This window comes from Engystomops pustulosus, chromosome 1 (assembly GCF_040894005.1).
Source record: "Engystomops pustulosus chromosome 1, aEngPut4.maternal, whole genome shotgun sequence".
In the NCBI taxonomy this organism is placed as follows: Eukaryota; Metazoa; Chordata; class Amphibia; order Anura; family Leptodactylidae; genus Engystomops; species Engystomops pustulosus.
Window position 1 is genome coordinate 243,760,442 of NC_092411.1, and position 16,322 is coordinate 243,776,763.

Below are 16,322 nucleotides of genomic sequence, written 5' to 3' on the forward strand. Positions count from 1 at the left end.
TACTTGGAGTCTGCATTTTGTGACTGTCATCCCATGGCGTTACCTAAAGCAGTTGCTGTAGAGAAGGGTTCACTTTGAGGAAGCTGGCATGCTTGGGGGAGCTCTATGGAGAAATATATGCACATAATATAATATCTGCATACCCCCCAACAAGTTCCAGTTTCTTTCTGTAGTAAAAAGAAGTGAGACTTGCAGTGAAAACGAAATATGACATGGAGGAGAATATGGCCTAATTTCCCCAATAATTGGGTAGAACTGTTGGGAGGTATGTAACCAATATATTATGGGGTAGTGAATCAAATTGGCTTTATGGGTTCTGGATGGCTTCAAGGGGTTGTCCTGTTTTATGCTTGATCATTGAATCATGAAAACCTCTGCAACTTTGTATTTATTTTTTATAATATTTTTTCAGTTCATTTTTAAATATATTTATTCCACAATTTTCAGCACAAATAGATTGATACTATGAGAAGAATCTCAAAAACAAACATAGCGAGACCTAACATGGCACCATTTTAGCTTTATGTATTGCACAAATCGCCAGTGGAAAAACTGGCACACCATTAATATAAGGTGCAAGTATTACTGTACCTTCCCCAGTGACTGGGGAGCATTTTGCTTACTTTTAGCAGATGGAATAATACTAGGCTAGCTTCACATCAGGGTTAAGCACTCCATTTCACCTTCAGATTTTTTTTTAAGTATGCTTGCAATATGTAACAGACATCATAGTGGTAACCCAACGGATCCCATTATAGTAAAGAGTGACTACAGGTTTCTAAAATGTATTTAGGCTCGGATTTGCCGGCATGTGAATTCACAGGTGGGCCCCTACCCGGTCTATGAATAGTGCATGGCATAGTACATGCATTGTACTTCAAAGAGATAATTAGCATCCAGCATCTTATCCATCCGGTTTGATATTATTTTCTTAACAGTTTCCCAAGTTTTTTATGTTATATATTGTAGATGTATTGGATAAATGAATAAAATTTTTGTTGTCCATGTTTAAAGAAATGTTCATATGGGTGAAAGGGAATATTTGAATGTAGCTATACAGCGGCTCGCCCATTTAACACATTTTACTACTGGGCCTTAGGCAATCCGCTCCAACAGTAATCGGCTATTTACAATGACAGCAAACCTAAAAATGAGCTACCTATATTTAAAAGCCTTGAGAACATCAAGGCTTGCCGATATTGGGTTGGGGGTCTTATTTGTGTCTTTGATTTTCATTATTCTGCTATCCATCATAGGAAACAAATAACATAAACAAAGGCAGTGCCGGCTCAATCACGTGGAGCCATTATAGGTGATGGAGTCTGATGGGTTGCACCTTTCTGTCATCTATTTTTGATGGAGTTTGCTTTCAGCGCTGATGTGAAAATGGCCCGAGACTGGACATCCCCTTATTGCTGGCTATAGATATGATATAATGGTTGACTGAATCAAATGGCTGAATCAACATCCTTGTTTGGTTTGCCCATATGAGGATATTAAAGGGGATTTCCATTGTGATACAATTTGATTCAAAATGTTCCAGCTACTTGTATAGAAAAGAACTTGCTGGTCTTGAAGAGAGACTTTTGTCATCACTATAGCCGCCCATTACCCCAGTGATGGTGACTTGCTTCAGTCAGCGATCCATGAGGAGAGTATTCATTTACATACATTTAAAATCAAATTTAATTTAATTGGAAAACCCCTTTATTTCTCAGGGTGCAGTGGGAAGACATTAACTGCTCTGGAGACAGCACAAAATTGGGTTGAAAAAATTCAAGCTATCAGTTCCATGGTTTTCCCTGACAATAGACCTCACATAACCATCCACAAGATCCATTAGAACTTCGTGCCAATTCACACTTGCATCTGGGCTTTCCATTACACACTCGATCTATGGCGATCATGACGGAGACTAGAAATGGCAGGTCATATTTCCACCTTCTGTAATGCATCAGCATAACAGAATAGTAGCAAATCACCACCATATCATTACCGTGTTTTTTTTTTTATCACTATTAAGAACCACTTACCGATTGTAACTTAGAATGGATATTAGATGTATAGCAGCTTTTATTTTCTAATTACTTTAACCCACATCAAACACTGATTTAAAAAGTCAAATTTAGAGCCCTTGATCTCATAAACACAGTGATCACCAAAAAGTACATAAAAAGTACACCAAAAGTACATAACCCACAAGAGCAGTATAAGTACATATAATGCTATTTAAAGAGGAACTGTCACCCAAATTTTCGGCACTTGGAGCTGCTTACTAAAGTAAGCAGCTCCTAGTGCTTGAACAAACGCCGCAGTGTTAGAGTGATAGCGTTAACGGAAACCTCCGGTATCGCTATCAAACACTGCGGCGGGGTACAATGTAATCATCGGACCGCTCACAAAGCGGTCCGATGTATTCATGAGGGGGGTGGTCCAAGGCGCTGCCTCTTCCCTGGACCTCCCCGCTCGCTCCATAGGCCGTCAGTCACCGCCCCTAGCCACGCCCCAACCCCACCCCCTCATGAATACGTCGGACAGCTTTGCGAGCTGTCCGACAATTACACTGTACCCCGCCGCAGTATTTGATAGCGTTACCGGAGGCGTTTTGCGGCGTTTGTTCAGGCACTAGGAGCTGCTTACTGTAGTAAGCAGCTCCCAGTGCCAAAAATTTGGGTGACAGGTCCTCTTTAAGTCCTATTTATTTAATTAAATATTTTACACTTTTCACAAAATAGAGCAGGCTTATTCCTAAGAAATGAATAAATAAAAAACAAACAAAATTGTAATAGTAAATAAGTTTAAAAAAAAAAAAATTTCAGATCTAGGTGACATTCTTACAATATTTTTAGGATATTCCTCCTGAAAATGTATGAAAAATGTCATTGCGGATAATATTACTTAATCAGTACTCCCCATGTAAAATGGTGTAGGGTGTCACCCAGCTTTCAATTTATTCATGATTAGAAGCAATAACTGTGGAATGGCCCAGTGTAAAGTTATGAATAGATGACCCTGAATAGTTAATTCATGAGGACTCCAAATAGGTACTAAAATAGTTAATTATGACCCTTATTTAGTGTATGGTACAAAAAAGGCAACTATGGGGGGCAGGGGGCTGGCATGACTACAGGGGCAGGGCAGGGGGCTGGCATGACTACAGGGGCAGGGGGCTGGCATGACTACAGGGGCAGGGGGCTGACTGATTACTGAGGCAGTCTGACTACTGGGGTAGGGGGCAGGCTGTATAATGGGGGGAAGGGGACTGACTAGCTATAAACTGCCTGTGACCAATGCATCTCCCATCCTAGGCTTAACCAGAGTCAATACGTTTTCCCAGGTTTTTGTAACAAAATTAGGGGTCTCGGCTTATACTTGAGTATATACGGTAACTTTAAAGTGATTTTGTGGGAATTTTAGATCAACAGCCCATCTATTGGCTGTTAGTATCATGTGAGTGTGGGCCTGACTCCAAACAATCAGCTCCATAGATTTTGTAGAAGATGTGTCCGTCACTGTTAGTATTTGCATCTTAGTCCCATTTATGTGAATGAGGAGGACTAGCAATACCAGGCATGGCCACTACACACTATATACAGCTGTGCCTGGTAAACAATTAGCAGGAAATGGTGCCCCTCCGTCATTAAAAATGAAAGTCTATAACAGGTCCTATTCTTTACATCAATAACACAACTATCAGAGACGAATTTGTATAAATAGGTGTTTATAAAAGTAAATGACAAATAAAATAGACAGGATTTCATTTAATTACAAGTAGCTCATGGGACCCCTTCGTTCATTGTTGATTTGTTAAAAATGGATTTTTATCACCTTGACTGTAAAACTTTACGTGATAGTGGTTAGTCATTAAAAATACTGGAAATGGGGAAATCAGGAGTTTTTTTTTTCTTTAAATAAAAATCATAAAAGTATTCCAAAAGCAAATGAAAAACTGCCATATACCAGATCCATTTTGAACAAAAATAAGTCCCCTAAATTTTTGTAAAAAAGGATTCCATTAAGATTGGGATCAAATTAAAAAGGTGATTGCTGAAAATCTGGTGGTAACTTCACTTGTACCCGTGAGATGCTTTTAAAGAAAACAAAAACAAATAAAAAAAAAAGAACATTCCTCACAAAGACCCAAAAATGTACATGAAATATTCAAATGGCATAAACCAGATTTCAAATGAAACATACAAATGTCACAAAACATGCTGTTTGAGCACCCTCTGGCTGCCGCCTACAATGAATGACAGTCCATGCACTCATTTCATACACATTCCGGATAACTAGAACATGTCAAACACTTGAGATTCTAGATCTTCTTACCGTGGGGAGTTAAATCCACTATCTACGGTAATGCTGCTACTGTCCATGCTGTCCAAACGAGCCGAGTGTGTGGCCCTCTGGCTGCCGCTGCTGTCCGTTTCCTTTGGATTCAGAAGTGTGAGGTTTTTCTCGAACTTCCTTTGTAAATCCCGTTCTTTCTCCCGTTGTAGCAGCCACTGCATTGTCCCCACGTCATCTCGGTTTTTTTCCTCCTCCGTTGGTTTTTGCGTCCCTTCTCCCTCCGACTCGTCATCTTCAGACACATTGTAGTAATCAAAAGAGGCTTCTTGATTTCCTGCTGGCTCTTGAGGCCTGGGTGAGACGGCAAGGTTTGGGGTAACTGAGGTGGTAATAGGTTGCTCAAAGTTCTCAATGCTTGCTGGCAGTGTTTCCGGAGAAGTCTTTTGGTGTGATTTTAGTAAACCCACACCTGATTTATGAAAACTGTTCACAGATAGGCTATTGTGCAAAGGTTTGAATAAAGTATCTTTACTGAAAATTTCTTTCCTTTTGTCAAGGCTGCTCGATTCTGCATTATGATGCGGTACCAACCTCCCATTTGCAATCAACTCTGGGCTCTGACTAGTTGCAGCAACGGATAGACCACTAACAGTACCTTTTGGCGAGTCGTCTTTGTATTCCCCTTGTTCTCTGGCTATATGTTGTTGTGGCTTCTCAGCGGGAGAAAGTCTTTTTAAGCCTTCAGTGAGACTTGGCATGTCAATGTCCTCCTTATTTTTGCCTAAAGGGGATGGAGCAGTGAGAATTGTTTCACTAGATGTGTTACACTGAAAATAGTCATCTGCTGTTTTTTTGGAACAAGAATTAAGTTCACTGTACGACGATAAAGTCTCTGGAAGCTTGCCTTGTTCCAACAGGCTACATGATTTAGGGGTATCAGCACCACCACTAGCTAGTTCAGGAACGCATGGATCTTTGTAAGATAGAGTCCTTTGATGACTCAAACTACTATGTGATGGCCTTAAAGTACCATCATCTATATAAGACTGGCTTGGTGTTTTCTCATCAAGACTGCAGCCTTCACCTAAGTCATCTGGTGTACCTAAAGAAGCACCACTAAGAGGTCCTTTTGAGTTGTCCATTGACCTGGATCTTTCCTTGGCTTTACTTGACCGTTCATTTCTTGACCTTCTATCTTGTGTATGGCTGTGGCTTCGATGGACCTTAGAATGGGAACTCCCCCGTGAGGGTTCAGGAAAAGGCATTTCAGTCCTCCTTTTGGCCAGTTCACCAGACACATCCCATTCTGGTGTAACAGGAAAATGTGATTCTATCATATTTGGATTACTGAGTACAACAAAATTCTCTCCACCTTTGCGCTCCATTATGAAACAACCTTCCCTTGGCGATCGATTCCTTGGATGATAAAATTCGTATTCTCTCTCCCCAGGCAAGTCTAAGTGGGATCCTTCAGAAGGGTCACCTTTGGAAGCCCTATTCTTGCTATGTGACCGAGATTTTCCATGAGTTTTTCTATGTGTCCTGCTTCTTCTGCTTCTCCCACTATGGTGAGCTGATGAACCAGCTTTGCTTCTCTGAGATTTTTCTTCTTCAAGTTTTTTCATTAGTGCAGTGTGCCTCACAACATTTTCCACTGTTAAATCTGGGTTTATTCGTCTAATAATTTCCATCTCTACTTCCCGGGGTATAGTATTTGGTGTGTCCTCATCTCTAAGGGGCCATTCCTCCGGAGGAAACTGGGCCGAAAAATTAGCCAGCTGTTTTGCTTTGTCCTTTTTAAAACTCAGCCTGAACAACTTTAGACCAAATTTTTTAGATGGCTTTTCCCCATCTTTAGGTTTTGAGAGGGTTTCTGTTTTATATGAATAATTTATGGTACTTTTGCTTTTCTCTGTAGGGGGAATCTGGCACAATGAGGGGGGACAATATGAGTCTTTGCAGTCTTTTGCAGATTTCCTTTGTAAGGTAGATGCATGGATGCTATGCATATCTTCTCTGCAGCAGTGACAAGAGTCGCAGTGGTTTTTGGAGAGAGTTCTGTCCCTGACACATCCTGAAGGGGATGGCGTAATAGTTCCTGGTTGTGGAGAGGTACACTGAGACCGGTCAGGTATCCTCTCATCCAAATGGTACCATTTACTGTTAGTTCTTATAAGGGATGGGGTTATGAAATAAGTCTGTGGCGTCACTATAAAGTATCCATCTGGAGTAGGATAAATTTTCCTCTCTCGAACAAGCATATTGAGTGTATGTCGCAGGATCTCAGGGCTTGGGGTTGGTACACCTAGATGAAAATATCAAAAAGAAAAAACAATTAGATGAAGAAATCAAACACATGTAATTTTACAAAACTATTTTAAAAAACTGGCCTGCAATGATTCCCATCAGGGGTTAAATAACTTTTCCTATTAACTGCAAACTAATCCTTCTTCTCAGGTTCTAGTTGTAATCTAAGGCTACACTTACCATAGACTAAATTCACATTTCTAAGTTGGAGACTCATTTTTATTTTTAACTCTCATCTAGAAGTCAAACAGACCCCTTCAGGCAAACAGGAAATGGGATTTTTTTGGGGGATGGAAAGATAAAACTTGCTGAGTAAAATATTTTTTTAACATTAATCACTCAAAGGAAATCTGCCATCAAAATCCAGCATGATGAACCAGGCATACTCACTCATAGATCCAGGCACTGCGTCCTTAGTAATCTTCATATTTTTGTTATCCATAGTCTCCTTCCTTCTAAAATAAACTTTTTAAATTATGCTAATGATCCTGAAGGACTTCCCTTTCCCCTCTGTGTTAAGGCTTTACAGGTTGTTACACTGTATCCCCCCTGCTTCCTCAGCACTTGTGCAGTCAGAACTTCTTGCTTTACAGGCTGTTGCTTCTTCAGCACTGAGAATACAGCAAGATCACAGAGAGGCTATGATAGCTCCTTAGGCTCACTAGCATAATTTTAAAAGCTGATTTTAGAAGGCAGCAGCCCATGGATAACAAATAAAAAAAAATACCAGTCACGGTGCCTGGATCTATGAGTTAGTGTCCCTGGTTTATCATGCTTCATTTTAATGGTAGATGTCCTTTAATACTTCTTTTGACTTAAAGGTATATCTTCCCAACTCTTTCCTCTACCACCAGACATATGTACAACTAGCTAAGCATGCACGTGTCCTCAATGGAGAGCGGAAAATGAAGAGCAGGATAATTCAACCTTTATTTCCTGACATCTAACATCATGGAACAGCCCCAGGCACATGACATGGTCCTCCTATCACAAGGGTCCAGACAACATTATTCTGTTGTGTATGGCCTCCTTAACAATGGGGTAACTAACAGAAAGGTACCAATCATGTGAACCACGAGCATGAACCTGAACTCTGCAAGGCTTTCTGTTCTCCATGTGCTTTTCTGTCCTCAACCTCCTAAAAATACACAATGGTTGTTAGGAAACCCTAACATTAGAGGTTCTAGTCTTTAAAATACTGCATGACAGGAGCAACAGTGTTACTTAAGATTATGTAGTTCTTTAATAATTCAAAAGTAGAAGCTGTCTGGACACTGAATCATCAGACATGTACGTTTTCTGCATCTCAAGAGAGTCTGTTGCGCCCTGACACTGAGTTTGCAGACAGAAGATTATGTCTTGTTTGTTGCTCACAAGGAACGCTGACCCAAGGTGAACTTCGTTAATGGAAGAGGCATTTCCTTCGTGCTGCATAAGTCTACGATTATGTCAGCCGCAAAAATCCTAACATGATATAACCAGGCGAGACCAGGATGAAGCATTTACAAAGAGTGGGAAATAAAACACATACTACAATCACACAGAATACACATGGTCATTGCCTGCCCGTCACTCCTCACAGCATGATGTCACCAAGGAGGAGGCCGAGCTGGATGACAGGAGGACATGCTCAGAGAAGCTGAAGGAAAGGGCCACAACACTTTTTTTTTAAGGCTTTGTTTAGATCTGTGTGCTGTCCAGCTTCAGTTTGTTCCTATAGTATTTCAACTGATATTATAGCACAACTTTATCTGTTGGATAAGAACTTTTGGCCTTTTTTAATTCGCAAAAATGTAGTCTATAAATCATCCCTATTTTGGGACAAAGCTCCAAGCTTAAACTCCAACTCAAAGCATTAAGTCCTTTTAAAGTTTTGCCTTAACATTATTTTCTCCCCTCACTTAAAGATAAATATGTTTATTTTGCTGTGTACAGAGCTTTATGAAGGCTTGTTTTCTGCAGGACAAATTGTATTTCCTAGTGGTGGTATTGAATATATCATGCCGTGTACTGGGTAGCGGGAAAAAAAATCCAAATGCAATTGCAGCAGTTTTTTGTGGGCACTGATTTTCTGGCTTTTATAGTGTCCTTTAACACTTCCCCTTTATTCTCTGTGCCTGTAGATCTTGGGGATATCAAATTTGTATAGGTTTTTTTTAGGTTTTAAAGAAAATCTACCATCAAAATCCTGATAAACCAGGGGCACTTACTCATAGATCTAGGCACAGTGACTGTAGTAATCTTCTTATATGTTATCCATGGCTTTTTTCCTTCTAAACTTTTAAAATTATGCAAATGACCTGAGAGGCTCTGGTAGGTGTTTTTAGAGACCCTCAGTGATGTCTTTTCACTGGTTGTTACCTCCCCCTGCACTTCCTGCTGCTGCAGGTTTGAGGGCGAGGCATGTTCTGCTTATTGTAACAGCTTGTGACGCTGCAGCACTGAGGACTTCTGGAAACACCCGCAAGAGCCCCTCAGGTTTATTAGCATAACTTAATTTTTTTTTTTAGAAGGAAGGAAACCATGGATAACAAATACAGTGGGTAGGGAAAGTATTCAGACCCCTTTAGATTTTTCACTATTTGTTTCATTGCAGCCAATTGGCAAGTTCAAAAAGTTATTTTTTTTTCTCTTTAATTTACAATGGGCACCGATCTCCACAGAAAAAAACAGACATGTAGATATTTTTGCTAATTTATTAAACAAGAAAAACTGAAATATCACATGATGATAAGTATTCAGAGTATGCTGTCAATTTCCTTCTGATTCTCCTTGAGATGGTTCTACTCCTTCATTAAAATCCAGCTGTGTTTTATTAAACTGATTGGCACACACCTGTCTATATAAGACCTCAGAGCTTGTAATTCTCATGTGTTCTGACATGCACTATGAGGTTTTAAGAACTTCCCAAGGAACTCAGAGAGAGAGAACTGTGGCAAGGCACAAAAGAATTTCTGCTGCATTTCATGGTCATAAGAGCACTTTGGCCTTCATAAACCTTAAATGGAAGAAGTTTAGGATGACCATAACTCTTTCTTGACCTGACCATCCAGCCAAACTAAGCAATTGTGGGAGAAGAGTCTTTGTGAGAAAGGTAAAGAAGAACCCCAAGATCACTGTGGCTAAGCTCCAGAGATGCAGTAGGAGATGGGAGAAAGTTCCATAAAGTCAACCATCACTGCAACCCTCCAGCAGTTGGGGCTTTATGGTTCCAACGGAAGCCTCTCCTCAGTGAAAGACATATGAAAGGCTTCATACAGTGTGCACAAAAACAAAGACTATGAGAATTAAGATTTTGTGGTTTGATGAATATTGAACTTTTTTGTGCTAAATCTAAGCGATATGTCTGCAAAAAACCAGGCACTGCTTGTCACCTGCCAAATACAATCCAACAATGAAACATGGTGGTGGCAGCATCGTGCTATGGGGGTGTTTTTCAGCTGCAGGGACAGGACGACTGGTTGTAATTGAAGGAAAGATGAATGCGGCCAAGTACAGAGATATCCTGTAAACCTCTTCCAGAATGCTCTGGACCTCAGACTGGGCCGAAGGTTCACCTTCCAACAAGACAATGACCCTAAGCACACAACTAAAATAACAAAGAAGAGGCTTCAGAACAACTCGGTGACCATTATGAGCTGATCCAGCCAGAGCCCTGACTTAACCTAATTAAATGATCAATCATCTCAGGAGAGAAAAAGGCGTCTACCAAAATTCACCATCCAACCTGAGGGAACTGGAGCGGATTTACAAGGAAGAATAACAGAAGATCCCCAAATCGACAAAACTTGGTGCATCATTCCCAATGATGATGATTCCCAAATTATTTAAAAATATGGAAATTTCAGTTTTTCTGTCAAGATGGGGCACAGATTGTACATTAATTGGCATAAATTTTTTGATCTTACCAATTGGTTACAAAGAATCAAAGAGTGAACATTTTAAAAAGGCCTAGGAAAAAGGGGGGGGGGGGGGTTAACTTTTAGTTTTCTTTATTTTTTATTACTTTTTCTTTTTTACTGTAATTGTAGAAATTCTAGGGTTAAAGTACCCCAGGTGATCTGCAACTACGGTAAAAAAACGGTCTGATTGGTCCTACCATATACTGCTATACAGCTGTATTGTGGTATGTGGTGCTTTTACTGATGATCTGTTGCAATGTGACAGATCTTCACACATGACAATGCCTGTAGTCTGGTACAGACTTGATTGCTGCTATCCCCTGCGGGCATTTGCAGCATAATGCAGCAAACACCTTGTATATTTGTAGAGGGAATCATCACGTGTCGTAAAGCTGTTAAAAAGCTGAAACACAGCTTGTCTGAAATAGCCCTTAGGCTACATTCACACGGACGTATGAAAACGGCCGTATCCGTACCGTACCGTAACGTTTTTTTACGGATTACATACGGCCACATTCATTTCAATGGACAAACGTCTGACCATTTATATTGCCGTTGTTAAATCCGTTCCGTACCGTACCGTATACTAGCCGTATAAAAATATTGAGCATGTCCTATTTTCTCCCGTATTTCAGTTCCGTATGCCCTAGAAGTCTATGGGGACGTATAAAATACGGGTTACATACGGGTTACATACGTGCTGCATACGGATGAAAAACGTCACGTATATACGGCCCGTAAATACGGGACTGGAGAAATCATACGGTCGTGTGAATGTAGCCTTAGTGTTCGTAACAGAGTTGTGAAGTTGGAGTAAATGACCATTTTGGTGGAGTCAGAGTCTGAGTTATGATAAAATGGACCAACCCAAACTCTGCAAATATTTAATAATTTATAAAAAAAAAAAAAAAAAAAGACATTTCCTTTAAATGTCCGTTTTATTCCTGAGCTAATGGTTTAGGCCAATGGTAAACAACATTTATTGGTCCAAGGCCTGCACAAAATGCCATCCCAGAAATGATAAATACAGGCAGTCCTCTGGCTACATACAGTAAAGGTTCTTTAGATTTGTTCTTAAGTTGAATTTGTATGTGCACTAAGTCAGAACTGTATATTTTATAATTGAAACCCCAGACAAGATTTTGTTTTGTTCCTATGACAATTTGATTTTTGTGCTGTCATGGGAACAAAGATTATCAATAATTACAGACACCTTAGAGCTGATCATTGCAGCCTGGAACTAAAGTATCCAGTGATCTTCACCAGAGGTTACAGTTGGCAGAGAGGTCTGTCTGTAACAAGGGGTCATCTGTAAGTTGGGGGTCCTTAATTTGGACCATTCGAATGAAGATGCACCAACACTGAGCATAAGTCCTCTTCAGAGAGGCACATTTTGTATAAAATGGTTGTAAATAAGTGTAAATGCTGTAAATGATGCTGCACCAGGCTTATAATATAAAGGTATTATGTCTCCATCTATTGGTCACAGTCTTTATTGCATTAGATGTTAGGCCTTGCTCTCTTTTGGTACTTATATTTGCCTTTTTAGTTTTATTTTTATTAAGTTTACAGTTTATTTTGTTCATGGCCCATAACAAAAGTCATTCATAGTTCGTTTGCAGTGTTCAGTATGGTTCTACTATCATGTGTTTGGCCTATTTCTATTTCATAGAGCTACTCGAAGAAAATTATCCACTGCTTAAAGGGAACTTGTCACCACATTTTTCACAAATACAGGTAGTGGCAGGTTCCTATAGAGCCCTAGTAACTATCTGACAGCCTGCTTGTAACTAAAAATAGTTTCCCTCAGATCCCCATAAAATCAGAGTTATAATCTTGCCTTTATCAAAGCATCTTTGGAGCAAGTTGAGGGGGCAGGGCCCAATGTCATGTAAACAGCAAACTATACCCCATGTACATATCTGAACACATAAAACAATCACAGCAGCCTCCATGGACTTCTACTCCTTTCCATGCAGGCTGCTGTGATTTCATGTGATACAATATGCTGTGATTTCATTAGATATATGCTTGGTGTACAGTTTTCTAATGCTATTGGACCTGCGATGAAGTCACCCTGGTCACATGACATTATAATTGCATACAGAGATAGGATGAAAAAGAGCTGATGGACTCAGCCCGAGGAGGCCATGCCCACCTTGATTTGCCGTAGACATGCTTAGATATTATAATGTTGAATATATGGGAATCTCAGGGGAATCATTTGCATCTAAAATAAAGGTGTCAGTAGTTACTAGGGCTCTATGGGAACCTGTCTCTACCTGTATTTGTGAGAAATGTGATGACGGGTTCCCTTTAAAGTTTTTTTCTCCTACAGTAGACAAATGGGAAAAATGTAGGTACAGTCCTTGTGGTTCATCTTAGTCTGGTGCAACACCCCTGCCAATGCATAGGCAGGTGGGTAGTTGCAAATATCGCCCTCTCCAGGTCAGGAGCTGTTAGAGAGACTGATCACCTCTCTAGGAAGGTTCTGGAACCTGGGCATTGTGTAATTGCAGCTGTAGGTGCAAGGCAACAGTTAAGGGTTCATGCACACACGGTATTCCCGCAGTGCGCACATACACAGAAAGATAGAGCATGCACTATCATTTTGTGGTGTGCGGCACCCTACCGCCGCCGGGCCGCTATTGCAGTCTATGGGGACGTATATGCGGCCGCTAAATTTGCGGTCGCATGTACGTCCCCATGAACGGCCGTGTGAAAGATCCCTTACAATGTGAATGTTGTTAGCCAATGATATGCTTAGTAATTGGTGTAAGCTGGCTGGATGATCCATCTAAGCTGGACACACCCCAAGGTTATATAAACCTTGGGTGTTGAAGGTTCTGGGCTCCATCCCCGCCCCCCCCCCCCCCCCGAGGTCTCTCCAGGGAGAGCCCAGAGAGTGCTGAGATCACATAACTCCTCAGCACATGGCCTGCAGACCTACATTACTAGATATCTGCCTCAACCTTGCTGCTGTAGCAGCCAACCATCGTCCAGCCTGAAGCCGCCTTGCCAGGCTGTGAGCCCATCATCCTGGGGAATCAGATTCTACCAGATATCTCCTTCTACAAGAAGTTTGCTGATGTTAAGGCCGTTGTCTGCTGTTTTAAGTTCAATAACTGTAAGTTGATTTGCACAACATTGCTTCCGTATGATCCCCATCCATTACCCAGGGACTCATCCTACAGACACTCAGGGGTTGCCCCAGGGAGACACCAGTCCATAAGCCTCTCCCTCATTATTTCTTGCGCACACCATCTGCTGTAGACCTGCCAGGCTGTGGGACAGCTCTCCGGTCCCCATACCAAGCACCGTGGCATCAGGCCGCAATAGCCAGCCACTCCGGTATTCTGGGCCCCAGTTGTCTCCAGGCCCAAAGAAAAGGCTAGGCCCCGCTGGGGGATTTTGCACTAGCAACTTGATTATGGATTAGATAAATCGGCACCAGACATTCCCTTGCTGCAATCAAAACAACATAGCAATAGATATGGGAAACACAGTTAAAAAGTTATGACCTCTTGTATGAAAATAGGTTAAGAAGAGGGATTCTTGGGATTTATGTTTACCTATCCCAAAGTAGCAGGCCAGAATAACCCTGTCCCATATTACACCTGGGTATAGGTTGGGCCAGCCCAGAGTATAGCGCAGGGTATAAAATAACCTAGGTCAATTATAGTCCTCTAAGCCAAAATATACCCCTCGTACGTGGAGCCTGGATAAAGTCTGACCCAGGCCACAGTATACCCTAGGGCCCGCTAAGGACTATTGAACTGCCTGTGTCTGGAGAGACCAGACCAGAGGGTCATTTACATCGTGTGAATGTAGCCTAAATGCGATCTAAACACAATGTATGCCCGCTGTACCGTAGTACGGCGGGCATACATCGGCGCTGCGGAGAGGAGCAGGGGATGAGCGCTGCTCACCCCAGCCCCTCTCCATAGGAAGATACAGCGCACAGCGCCGTATCACGGTAAAAGATAGGACATGTCCTATCTTTTCCCTGGCTACGGAGCGGTACGGTGCCACACGTGTGCTGCACCGTACCACTCCCGTACAGGGCCGTGAGCCCATAGAAGTGTATGGGGGACGTATATCGGCCGTATATATACGTCGGCTGTATATACGTCCCCCATACATGTGTGTGAATGTAGCCTTAGGCTACATTTACACGGTGGTATGCCCACCCGGCGCTGGACAGGAAGAGTAGGTGGCCCCTCCCCCTCCATAGGAAACAGCGGGCCGTCGTGCCGCCATTGCCTTCTATGGGGACGTACATGCGGCCGCAACTACATCCCCATAGACGAGCCCTAACAATGATCTAAACCATGTTTCTGTTAACATTATTTGAACAATGTTGACACCATGTTGACGCAATTTCTATGCTAAGTTTATATTACATGTTGAGGTTTGTAGATGCAGTTATTGATGTCCAAACCAGGAGGGGAGTAAAAATAACAGGAGGAATTGCACCTCTCCATCATATATTCTTACCCATCATGATCCACCCATGCTTCCAAAACTGCATTGAAAACCTCAATGTGGGAACACAGCCTAACATTGGTAGTTCTGTGTGTGGAGTTGTACTATTTCAGTCAAATCGGTTTCTCATGTAGCTTATCAGCTGAATCCTTAATAAAATGTAGAAAAATTAATAATATCACAATTCTACTGATGGGGGTATAAAATGGCCTAGGACAAAATAAGTTAGCCCAGACCACTTTAACCCCAGGATAAACTGGACTGGGGGTATATTGTGTTATACCAGTATAGACAGGGCCGGTTTAAGACAAAGTGGGGCCTTGGGCAAAACTCAAAGTGGGGCCCCGAAATAATAATAATCTTTATTAATAGAACGCCATAATAAAACTATTACATAAAAAATAAAATAAAACTATTTCAAGGGCAGTCACATGCAGTAAGAGGCTGCCTTTAGCCCTACACCATAATAACACTTTGTAGTTTACATACAGTACTATACCAAGGCATTTTATAGCAGATAGAAGATAACTATGAAAATAATATAGATTTATAGATAGATGATAGATTTATAGATGCATAAATATAAAGTAGATTATGCATAGATGATATAAAATGAGATATGATAGACGATATGATAGATTGATTGTAAGATGATAGATAATAGATAGGAGATGGATAGATATATAGATAGATACAAGATAAATAAATGAATAGACAGATAAAAAGCTATGATAGATAAAAGGTTAGATAGACAGATATATAGATAAGATATATGCAAAGTATATGCGATAGATAGATGATACGCATTCAACCAAGGAGTAATAAAAGAGCAATACATCCTCTACCCACAAAAGTCCACATGCAGGAGGCCCCTTTAGGACAGAGGGCCCTGGGCAAATAAATGAACACAGAGTTTTCTTTAGATCACCTAGATCCACGGTAAATTTTTCCGCAAGCACGGATCCACTCTGCTGCAGGGTAATACTTCCACATGAAAAGAAAATTCCTGATCCAGCTTTTGTGCATATTAAAACCACCTTTATTAGTTACTTCATGGCATCCACAGGTAAAATACAGGTAGAACAGTCAGGCTGGTCAACGCATCTCTAGCGCACTTATGTGCTCCATGTATGGTAGAAACGTGCGGACAAGCCCGACTGTTCTACCTGTATTTTACCTGTGGATGCCATGAAGCAAATAACAAAAGGCGGTTTTAATCTGCAGAACCCCCACCCGCCCCCCGACCTAACGCCAGTCCTGAGTATAGAAGTAAGAAGCAGAAGGGAGGGAAGGAAGGTTTATGCAAAGTTTTGCTATGAATAATTTGCTTTTGCATTT

General features: G+C 41.2%; 1 protein-coding gene across 7 annotated transcripts in view; it reads right to left on the bottom strand.

The window, feature by feature from the left end:
- The window catches only part of STOX2 (storkhead box 2), a 142,066-nt gene that overhangs the window by 14,275 nt on the left and 111,469 nt on the right, over window positions 1–16,322 (bottom strand). For 6 of the 7 annotated variants that reach the window (XM_072123144.1, XM_072123152.1, XM_072123169.1 and 3 more), the window contains exon 3: window positions 4,330–6,595. In XM_072123144.1, coding sequence (XP_071979245.1) covers window positions 4,330–6,595 — 2,266 coding nt within the window. Of the gene's footprint in view, window positions 1–2,929; window positions 6,596–16,322 lie in introns of those variants that run through there. The other variant, XM_072123160.1, reaches the window with a different exon arrangement.